This window comes from Pundamilia nyererei, unplaced genomic scaffold (genome assembly GCF_000239375.1).
Source record: "Pundamilia nyererei isolate P.nyererei 1_Seehausen unplaced genomic scaffold, PunNye1.0 scaffold00338, whole genome shotgun sequence".
Classification (NCBI taxonomy): Eukaryota; Metazoa; Chordata; class Actinopteri; order Cichliformes; family Cichlidae; genus Pundamilia; species Pundamilia nyererei.
In genome coordinates, this window is record NW_005187739.1 from 92,154 (window position 1) to 104,184 (window position 12,031).

The following is a 12,031-nucleotide window of genomic DNA, read 5'->3' on the forward strand; positions in this document are numbered from 1 at the left end:
ACCCTAATAACTCAGCCTCCGTAGCCACTAACCCTCTCGTCACTGGCTGCACTCATCATTATTTGATTTGCAAAATTGTAAGGTAGAGATAAAGAAATAAAGCTGGCTTGCCATTACACACAGGCAGCACTTGTGGCTTACAGCTTATTGCCTGCCATGTGAATAGCACACGCTTTGAAAAGCCAAAGCCGTCCATTGTCACAGAAATCGATAGATTTTACATCCTGCTTTTGTTCTGTGCAGCACTTGGATCCTTATGCTTAAAAATCATTTCTATATGAATTCTGAAGCTTAAATCCTTCAAGACGTTTCTGTTCGGTCATCTTTTTAATGCAGGGTGTGTGCCCGTGTAAAATATGCATTAAAAAAATGTCAAACATGCTGTTGCTGCTAAAAAATGTCTCTCAGATTCATTTCTTTTTCTTCATAATTCAAACCAAGCTGATTTGAGTTTAAAGGTGCACAAGCGACGCCGCGTCTTTGTAGTCCTTAAAAATAAAGAAGCGTGTATTAACCTGAAAGAAACCTTTCCCTGCTTTGCCCTCAGATTCGTTGTTTGCTCGTGGACTAAGTGTTTTTGACGTGCTGTTTATTTAGACTGGGAAGTCAAAATTCTGCCTGCTGAACCCAGATCATAGCGGCCTGCAGGTTGTTACCAGCAGAACCGCAAAAAAAGCCAATCAGCACGAGATGGGGAGAAAAGCACGTCTGCACCGACTTTCCACGTTTCTGTTTGCACGTGTTTAACTGCTGTAGGTGGTGGATGCTGGTCCATTAGTGCAGACGAAAAAAGACAGGCACCGCTTTGACAAAAGAATTAAAATACCAACCTCCTTCAAGAAGAGAGGAGACTGAACTCTGCAGGAATGAAAACACGATGATGGCAAGGATATGTTAATCGTTTTAGCTGGACTTCACGAGTTTCTGCCATTGGCTAGTGAATGCAGCGTGAGGCGGCTGTCACAGTAATGCAGACGTCTCATTATCTCCTCTCTGTCTGTCTTATTGTTTCCTCTCCTTTGGACCGCGGGGTTATAAAAGGAGAGGCATTTAGAGGCAGACAGAGTGACGGACGCAGCCAGTCTCCTCTCTGACCAGGAAGGTCAGCTTTTCCTCATTTAGCTCCGGGCATACGCTGATCTGTTTTTAATCATGTACGCTAACACAGTTGTATTTATTTCTTTATTTTTGGAGCAACTGTTGGAATCTATTAATGGCAACGGGGGGAAAATACTTACTGAAAGTGTATCTTAATACCTGGCCACACACAAAGGTGAATCTTTTTTTGCATCTGATTTCATTTTTCCTATAATTTGTTGCTTGCAAAATTTTTTATTTAAAACCATTTTGGCCCGACGGAAACATGCCTGCTATTATTAAAATAATACAAAAAGTTTTACTTACAAAAAGCGCAATTTTAGGTTCACACTCTTCATACTGCTTTGATTGCTGTTGCTAAATTAGTTAATTTGTTGCAGATTTTTCTACTGAGATTTTTAAGCATTCAGTCAAATTCTTTCTCGTCTAACGGAGATGTTTGCTTTTCGTGTGCAGCAGGACACCTTACAAACCTCCTTCTGGTTTCTCTAACGTCTAACGATTGCCATAACCCATCCCATCTTTACTCCTTCACCCAAATCAGATGATAGATACACACTCCAACACACACACATATGGTTGAAGTGTGGGGTGTCATCCGATCCACTGGAGCCGTGTAACCCCCCCACTCAGCTCCTCTTGCTGGCGACTCAGTCCCGTCTGATGAAGCCTTGTAAATACTGACATGCTGTAAACTTGCGGATCTGATTTCAGGGTGCTGTTTGTGCGTGTTTTTGTATTTGTGTGCTTTCCTTTCACCTGATAGTTGTTAGTTAGAAATGCACATATGTGTTGTTAGACGTGGACACGTTCCGCTTCTGTGTTTCTGTGTTTTTTGTTGGTTTTTTCCCTCCTGCCTGCTGCTTTTTCCCCTCTTCATTACAGAACCGACTGCTCTAAGCTCTGAACAAACTGCTCCTTGGCCGTACGGAGCATGTCTGACACTAAAAGCCTCGCTTCTTCTTTCTTTCTTTCTTTTTTTTTTTACCTCTGGTGTTTGTTCAGTGGAATTTAAGAAAGAAAAGAATCGTGTTTGGGCTTTTTTTTTCTATTTTTGCTCTTGTCGAGTGTCTGTTTTTCTAAGCTTCCTGACATGAGAAACTTCAATAAAAATACAAAATGTTCAAAAAATTTTCCCAAATAGGGCCGTTAATAAAAGCCCCCCGTTAGCTTGCGGTTTGGGAGCTGGAGACCGGGCAGGAAGCCATTTTCACACAGGCCGCCCTGACCTCGACTCTTAACTCTGACTGAAAATAGCAGACGAGCGAGATCACTGTACAAAGAGAAAAGAGAGAGAGGTGGAAAGGGAAAACCGAGGAGATAGATACCTCAGCAACATTACCTGAGAGAGAACGAAAGAAGGAAGGAGAAACAAAGCGTTCTGACTGATGGCTTTTCCACCAGTCTTCCGATTCCTTTGCAAAACAGTAAATCTCGTGAAGTTTATTTTCTTTGCAGCATCTGTGTTTTATAAGGGCTCTTTTAATTTGTTTTTACTCTGTCCAGTGGGGGATCCCCTCTCCTTTCTTTTTTACTCCCCTTTGTGTTTGACCCTTTTTATTCTTCCCCACAGTCCTTTTCTCTCACTTTCTTGTCTTCCCTTCTGGTTTTCCTCTCTCCCTCTCTTTCTCCTCCTGTGGAAGTGAGTGTTTTAATAATGCTTCCTTAGGGAGTTGGAGATGGGAGAGCTGCATTTTCTTCTTCCCTGCTTTAATCTCTCACCACATTTCTGGGAAACTTGCATTGTCAGGTGGTAGAATTTGGGGACACATTGGTACAGGTCAGCTGCTGTTGGTCAATTATTGCTGAGCTACTTTGAGGTTTCTTGAAATACTAGATCAAAGTCAGTGTCCATGTTTTAATGGTAAAGCAGTACTTTTTAAAATGATTTGTGTGTTTTAAATAATGACATTTTTTTCATTTATTTGTATTTAGCAAAAATAAAATTTAAAGTGTCAGTAACTAGAAACCTATAAATGTAAAATACCTTTTAATGAAATTGAAATTAAAAAGCAACAAAAAGAGGATCATTGATTTATCACTGATGATAATAAAATAAAATGTTCTAACTGCTGCTAATAAAATCAATCCAATTTAAACCCCATATTAAAAACCTTTTACTACGTTTTTAAGTTTACAGAGAAACCTTCCAGTGTGATGCTCGTCAGCAGATTTAGGCCATAAACAGAAAACGGCCTCGCTGCTTTTTGCTCTGGCACACCTGCTGATCTGATAAACTCCATCACTCCTTCTTTAAAGTAACCCCTTTGTGTAAATATCAGAATCAGTGCAAGCTTCTCCGTCAGTGAAGAATAAAACAAATTCTGCTGTTTAGTGACTCGTGCCATGGTTCCTCGTCTCCTTTCCTCGATCAGACCTGTAAATCCACAGTACTTTTCCATCAATGTCATCATTTACTCACATATACTCGTTCACCGTATAAATACATGCTTTTAGCTTTACAGTTGGAAAAAAGAATTGTCTGCATGCATGTAGTACATGTATACATAGTATAGCTGAAAATGAATAAACAATAACCAAAGTGTCTGTTTTCCACCTGTCACATCAAGGTAACTCATACTGATGCAAAAAGAATGGGGGGAAAACAAAAACACATTTCCATAAAGTACGCCTGCTTATTGATTTGCCTAAATGAATGAATGACCTGAAACGGCCACAGCATTAAAGAGACAGCTACGACCACAGCAGGGCAGTGGTAAGGTACTCATCATCAGGCATGAGCAAAAGTAAAACTTTTAGTGGGAATTATTTATTTGGATCTTAAAAAATCAAATTAGTTTCATGCGTAACACTAATGTACTTCCAAAACTTTACACTAGGGTAAATAAAATGATGATTATGTATAAGGACAGATTTACATTCAGCTGGCTGAGGAGCTCCAGAAACCCCCCGCACCCTTTAGATGCTTCGATTGGAAAGCGGCGAGCCAGCATTTACACCCACTTCATGGAGGAAATTTGGCATTGTTGCGATTATATATAAATAATGCCGTCTTTTGATATGTTTGTGGCTATATAAAGCGTTCGAGGCTATTTTGATGTTTACGCCATTGACATGTTTCTGGCACCAAAGTAAAGTTTGACACCCAGAACTAATTTACGTAGGCTGTGAAATCCACTTCCTGTGTGACCAAAGTTCCTCCACACAGTTTAACGTGCCAAAGTTTGTCCAGTTCGTAACAGTAAAGCTGGAAAATGATTTAAACAGAGTCTTCAGCCAAACACACCCAGTGCTGGGTGTAGTGGAGACAGTGCTATTGACAGAAATAAAAGCTATTCACAATGTCAAGTGTATTGCTGTTAAGTCAAACTAGATGATCGGGTTATTGGTTGTTTGACCTTCAAAGAGTTCAGAGTATCAGAGCAATAAGTGATTGTTCATGTCAAAAACTGGACGGTATGTGGGTGTCGTTCTGTCTGCAGACAACCACACAATTAATTCCACTGTGAGAGAATTGTGCTCAACACTTTGAGCGCAGGCAGTTTTACACTCTGTGGGATCAAGCTCAAATCCAGTTTGAGCGTGTATAGTCTTGTTGGTGTGTTTGTTTATGAAATCCTGTGATGAAACCTGCCTCACCCAGCCGTTAATCCCCAATGAGAGTTTTACTGGCTGATAGTGATCCATCATCCAAATGCAGAAATTTTTTCCCCCACCCTGACAAGACACATTCTCTAGAACCATTCTCCTGTTTAGCTCGTGCGAAGTTTTTATTACACGCTGAAACCACTGCTATTTGCATTAAGACAGAGGCTTTTTATCTTTTTGACCATGAAATGGGAAGTAAGCAAAGGAGGAATATCAGCTTCTGTCCAAAAATATCTTCAAAAGCAAAAAACATAAAAGCATTCCCCTACTGGGACAACGTCTCCGTCTCTTTCTCTGCCCCTCTGTCTCACAGCTGCAATATCATCCTCGAGTCCAAGGTCTCTCCTAGCTCCCCGAGCATCACTCAACATGTCACCTGCCTAACCTGTTGCCTCCCCATCTCAGTTCCCCTCCATTGCAGTTTGCTTTTTTTTTTTTCCCACCGACTGAAATATCCTCTCTGGCAGAACAATTCAAATAAGACACAGTGTTTGCTTGGGCGCACAGTCTTCAGAGCTTGTCCTTTCGCACATCGGCTCCAAGTTGCAAGCCACCTGCTTGTATTGGATGCAAATAGGGTATTAAAAGAGGGGAGAGAAACATGAGATAGCGTGACACGGGGAGGCTGAGGAGAGAGAAAGAGCGCGAAGGATAGAGAGAGAGGCTTAATGTGAGAAGAGAATGCAAATGCTGTTGAGACAAGGCAGGATGGATGCAGGAGTGCTGGATGGATGGTTGGATTAGGGGAGAAAGAAAGGCGAGGGTCAGGTGTTGGTATGACTTTTCGCCAGGGTCAAGGTTTTTCTCTGGATGACGGCAACGGAGCTGGATTTGCATTGATGGATCTTCTTTCCATGGGGATGTCATGTATCAGTGCTTGGGTACATCACGCCCCAGTCATTAATCAAATCATGGCCTCCGTCTAGAGCTATCTGTCTGCCAGGCGCTTCTCATCTGTCTACCTTGTCTTTCTCTTTGTAGTAGACTCGCTCTGCGTCTCGCTTGTTTTCTTTCTGCACTTGTAAATGATTTCAAATGATTTTAGATGCCCGCTGTAAGGACACGCAGCAAGCCTTTAAAGTTAAAATGCAGCAAGATTGTGATAAAAGCAGAGCAGGTGACATTAGCAGGTACTAAATGTAATGGTTTGCTGCGGCGATAGTATCAGTAAGAAAATGGTGCTGTTGTCTTACTCACCTGTCATTGTTAATAAACTGTAAAGTCTAAAATCTTACAATCATGTATAAATAGTTACAATGACTGTGCTCACACAACATTTTGTTTTCTAAATAATTGATATAAATAGACGCGTGCACAGGCCTGATTTCCACTCCCACTGTTTACCATAGCTGGATGTAGACACACCCTTAATCAGTTGTTTGCATACATCTGCTCCACCACTCTGACTATGAAAATAACAGCAAAGAAGAGAAGTTTCACATGATCGCATTGCCAAAGATCTTTTAACAGTGCCCAAGCTCACAGCCTTCCCCACCTGCTGCTGTTGCAGTGTTCGTAACAATAATCTGTGTACATGCAGCAGTAACACTCGCATCAGTTTGTGGAGCTTGAAATGAAAAAGTCTTTAAATGCTTACATAATTTGGATTTTTGTGTATGCAAAATTAAACTAATGGCATCAGATCATTATTAGTGATCAGTGATTCAATTGTTGTCGGATTAAATATTAATTTTAACCACACAGTCCAGTGTCTGGAGGAACCTGATATAAGCAACTAAAATTATTCTTTCTTTTGCTCTGGTACTTTATGCATACCCCAGCTTCTGTCATGCCAAATAAACTAAAAATGACTGACGCCATATTGCATCCACACTTCCTGTAGTTCACAGAGTTGGTCGTGAAGTCTGATATTACATAATAGAACCTAAACCTTCCCTTGATAAATGTCCCGCATACCATTCCCATTCAGTGAGAATGTCTACACCACACACACACACAGGCTTCCCGTCTGCCTCCCACCAGTTCACATATCATCTTCTGTCGGTCCGTGATCTCTAACACGGCCCGTACCAACTCGTCTTCTGTGTCTGGGGGCTTATGACAGCTAAGGACCCCTCAGCCCCGAGTGACAGTGCCGTGTTGACAGCCGGGTCAACAGCGATCATTACCCCACCGTCTCAGTTTAGCCACACCTGTTCTACAACCCGGTGTGTGCGCCTTATTTTTAAGGGTCGCGGCTGACGACGAATAATCCATCGGGGGGCATGCGTGCACGGAGGATACTAAATTCACTGACGCCCCCGCGCACAAGCCTCCCGCTCAACTCCCCTCTTAGCTGAAGCACCATTATGGCTTTTCAGGCTGCTTCCTGTACAGATTCTTTTTTTTTTTCTGTCCTCCCTCATCTGCCCTACTTTCCTCAACACAAAAGGTGCTTCCCAGGTTCAGGGGGTGTGTAGCACTTGTAAAATGTGAATGGCTTTCAGGAGTTGCCTGGGTAGGCAGTTTGACCAAGAGAGGAGCAGAGGGAAATGAAGGACAGGTTTGCGTAATGGTCCGCTCTCCCCATGCGAAGGTCACGCGGCATTGTTGGCCAGCAGAGGTCTAAAAGACAGGCCTTTGGAGGACCACAAAGCAGGGCTTTGGCAGCACTAATGAAACTCAGAGCTACACGTTAATGATCTAAAAGACTGGACCAAAACACTCAGCGGCCCCCTTTCCGCTTGCATTCAGCCTCCTCTTGATCGCTCCTTCCAAATAATGACAAGGCACTCTCCTTCTCTACCTTTATTGTAACCTTTGATGTTGCCTTGTTTTCTTTGTGTCTGTGTCCCCCCTCCCTCCTTTTCATTCTTTTATGTTACCTGACTGTCACTCATCTATTAAGGCAACAAATGGAACAAGGAAAACATTCAGAGAGTGTATTGTGGTGCACCCACAGGTTTGCTCTTTATTTCTTTTGAAAGCACTTGAACTTGGAATTTTCCTTGGGCCGCCTATTGAATGGGGAGGGTGCTTTTTTAAATTTTTATTCCAGTATTGTCATAGGATTACAAAACACAGTTGTATTGTAATGCACATTTCCAAACCCCTATAGTTTGGTTTTTCATTTGTTACTGTTTATTTGTAATTGTGTCTTTTCTCATTGTATTAATAGGTGCCCTTACTCGCAGCACTCAAAAGAATGGTGGTGTTACTGGCATGCAGATAGTTTCGATTTCTTTTGTTTGATTATTTCAGTGTTTTCAGGTAAACTTTGGTTGCAGGGTAGGCTTAAATCTGACCGGTGAGTTTGTCAAAGGTGGGCAAATAAAGCCAAAAGGGAAGAAAGAAAAGATTCATGTTTTGCTTCTGGTGATTAAATGAAACAATGTAACATTTGGGTTTAAATGTTTAGAAACTCTTCTCACCATCCTTTCACAATCGCTAAAGCATCTTACTCGAATGGGACTCATTGTTCTTCACCTTAGAAGATGTAGTTGATATAATTGTTAAAAGGGGAAGAACAATAAATATGTTAGTAACCCAATAAAAACCCTGCTTTTTGACTTAGATATAAAATTGCTCTGCTAATAAGATGAGACTAATTGCATGTTAAGTGAAACTCAGTGAACTAGCTGCTGCTCTCCCTGAAGTAGCTGGTTAAGGTCATTAGACCTTGAAGAAGCCCTTTGACATGGCCTGATTATGTTTGGCTGCAGCTACACGGTGTGTGTGAGATGAGATGTGTTTCTCTGGATCGTCTGTCTGCGTGGGTGTGTTTGCGTGTGCATGTGCGTTAGGCCTGTTGATTGGCCTTGATTAACAGACTGCCAGGCACTAGAAGCAGAGCCTTTGTAATGTACCATCTTGAGCTAGTTATTTCCAATCATTCCACAGGAGGCCTTGAACTCTGAGTTGTGTGTTTCTGCGTGTGTTACGGGCTGGGAGAGGAAGATGGTGGGTCCAAAAAAAAAAAAAATCGTACTGTTCAGTCTGAAGAGAGAAGGGTGATGTCTTCTCGTGGCCTAGTGTGCAATTTGATGTGAACGTCACATGACATTTTAAATTTAATTCCAAGTGAGCAATATTGAGAATTAGCATCTGTAAAGAGTGCTGAACTGAAAAAGCAACCGCTGAGCATAGAAAAGATGAATAATGCATGAAAAGTTGTTGATTCCAACTGCTACCATTACCTGCAGTGACTCATGTTCCACTTCAGATCCATGAATAGGAGATTTGGTTGGCCTTGCAGTTAAGGGAACACGCACGTCTGTTCGCTGCAAACACGTTTAGTAATCCCGCATTTTCCTGTGTGTTTTCCAGCCAAACTGAGCAGCCAGGATTCGTACAACAATTTCACCAATAACAACATGGGGAACCCGCGGCTCATCCCATTGCCCAGCCTCACTGTGGTGCTGCCTTTGGCTCAGATCAAACAGCCCATGACCCTGGGCACCATCACCAAGCGCACAGGGTTGGTATCTCTCCTTCTCTCTCACACACACACAAATACACCTCCTCCACAGGAACTGTAATTTATGAAGCACATGTGTTCAGCTACAAAATAAAATGATCTTATTACCTCATTACACAGAATACATAACTTTGTGCACTAGTGCTTTGGCCAGTCACTTTACTTTATCCTCTTTATTGCCATAAACAGCAGTCTAATAAATTTCTTATTAAAAACTGTAATTTTTTAGCACGTGGATCTGTACACGATGGCCATCTTTCCCCTTCAGATGAAACGTTTATTCATGGCACGTATGTAATAATTAGAGAACTAGTCCAGCTCCAGTGTTCGTCAGAGTGCGCAAGCAAAGCCTTTGAAACACTGTGCAGAGTGTAAGAGGATTATTGGCGGCTTCGCAACCTGTGCTGAATTTACAGTTTGGCCATAGAGGAGGAATTGAAATCATACTGTTGTTACATTTTCACATTCAGTCTGTGAGTTTCCGTCTCTTCCCAGTAATCACTTTATAAAAACAGCGTGTTGTGTCAGCAGTGGCTCTGCATAGGCCAGCGCCTTTCCTCTCTCATCTCGAGCCGACGCTCATGGACTTCTTTTGTCTCAGGCCGCCGTGTTTTTTGCATAGGGTAATGAAGCACAACACACACATGCGATCTCAGTCTGCGGGCTCTTTTGGTAGGCACAAATACGTTCTCCGATAAAAGAAAATAAGTTCAATCCTGCCAATGATTTCAAATAACACTCATGTTAGAGTGTAGCCTTGCTAGCTTTGTACGTTTGAAGGCGTTTAAATTGTGAAAGCACATCTGCTCTCATGCACCTCTGACTTTTATTTCCATCTGGATCTTTGCCATACATTGAAATTATGTAGTTTTAAGACCATCAACAACTAAAGGCCTTTGCTAAGTGCATTTACATACAGTACAGGTGGCTCCACAAATATGGGAAGATTTTAATATTTTCATTTAAATGTAATTTTCATGCCCTGTTTGAATGGGAAATGCTATAATGATTCAAACAGACGCCAAGGGATTTATTCTCCCGTGATATTTGATAAGTGAGCTTTGGGGATGAAAATCGGGACCCAACCCTGCGGTCAACATAAACAACATCAGGCTTTTTTTCCCAAATCATTAGGAAGACCTGCAAAGTTCATTTGTTTTGTAAAGATGATCATTGCACATGCGCTGCGGTGGTGTCCCGTGCCAGAATGATTATGAAGATGTCCTTGTCCTGGTGGTTTGCATTCTGGTTTTACAGTTGTGATATTTAATGTTGTATAAAGATGGGCGTCTGTTGCATCCATAATCTTCTTGACCATTATTGTGTTTGTTAGTTTATTCAGTGTAAAACTCCAATCTTTAGCACAAAAAACTCTCACTAAATTACTGAGAATTGCAAAACATCAAAGTCTGTTCAGGTGAATACATTTTTCTTTTTTAAAGATGTAAATTGTGGGCGCTGGTTTAGCTCCATGGGTGAGCACAGGCGCCCAGCAGGTCGAGTCCGACCCGCGGCCCTTTGCTGCACGCCTCTCCCTCCCCACTCTCCTGTCTGTCTTCACTGTTCCTATCCAATAAAGACTAAAAGGCCAAAAAAAACCTGTATTTTGCAAGGTTTATTGAAATACTCAAATCTTCAAAGGTGTGTAAAAGGTTCAGGAGACGGGTGGTGACAAAACATTCATTCGTCTGTGTTCCTGTGAAATGTCTAATGATTTCAGCGTCACACCTTACCGCCAGGATTCCCCTAAACTGGAGGTGGCAAGCAGAGACAGGCAGTTACACAAGTAATCTGATTACCTTTTTTCAAGTAAAGAGTAAAGTAAGGGGTTACTATTGCAAAAATCCAGTAAGCACGCTGCGCTACTAAACTGTGATTTTGTTTGTGAGCGTCTCATGACAATGACGTGCGAGCGTGCGGCGTCCGTGGCAGCGACAGACATGCGCAGATCAACAATGGATAACATGGAGTGATGGAGAGAGTACGACCGTGCAGCGTTTAAAGCGTGGAAGTAATCACATTACTGTACGCTCTGCGTGGGAAGAAAACCTCTTTCTACAGCGAAAAATTAAACTTCAAATCTGAGCAAGCAGCGAGCACGCTGCCACGGGAACGTGACAGTCACAGAGAAACCCCCGGACCCCCCACTGACATGACCACTGTGGGCCAACCTCCACCCGCCCCACTCCTACTTAATGTACAAGTTAAAAGATTAAAACTCATTAAACAAGTTTTAAAAAGAGACTTTTTCATTTGAGTCAGTTTCATATGATTGATTATGCAGAAGAAAAAGAATTGGGCTGAAAGGTCTGTTGCTTTATTACGTACTCAGGTTGTGTATCATGTTTTTAAAAATTAATAAAGTAACTAATTACTTTTGAAAATGAGTAATCAGTAAGGTAATGGGATTACTTTCTTGGAGAACTAATCAGTAATTAGTAACTAATTACTATTTTCAAGTAACTTGACCAACACTGGTGGCAAGTTTGTAAAAAACATCAAATGATATGTTTATTTCCCTTGTTTTCATTCTTACCACAATAAGAAGATTTCATTTTAAACACAGGTATTGTGTTTGTGTGTATATTCTTCACCTCTCAATTTTTAGAAAACATAATGTAACAAAGTTAATAGTTTCATGAATCAAACTCATTCAGGTTAGTTTATGTTGTGGTTGTCCGTGACAGCTAGTGTTAACAACCCTTCTTCAGCTTAAGTGTTGATAATCTTCTTCCAGCTGCATATTGAAATATTTCTGCTCGCTCACTTTGGAGCTAGCAGGGTTAATACAGCTGCTAATGTACAGATAACGGACGAAACGGCTCATACAGCAGCGTGCACGCTTTGGTGTCATTACTAACTACAGAGGATATAGGTGCTCATATCCTTATTGTGTTTGTGTAAAAC

The 12,031-nt window shown here is 41.6% G+C and overlaps 1 protein-coding gene across 3 annotated transcripts in view; it reads left to right on the top strand.

The window, feature by feature from the left end:
- bcas3 (BCAS3 microtubule associated cell migration factor) overlaps positions 1-12,031 on the top strand; it is a 302,830-nt gene that overhangs the window by 70,778 nt on the left and 220,021 nt on the right. For all 3 annotated transcript variants that reach the window (XM_005752005.1, XM_005752007.1, XM_005752009.2), the window contains exon 15: positions 8,974-9,124. In XM_005752005.1, coding sequence (XP_005752062.1) covers positions 8,974-9,124 — 151 coding nt within the window. The remainder of the gene's footprint in view (positions 1-8,973; positions 9,125-12,031) is intronic.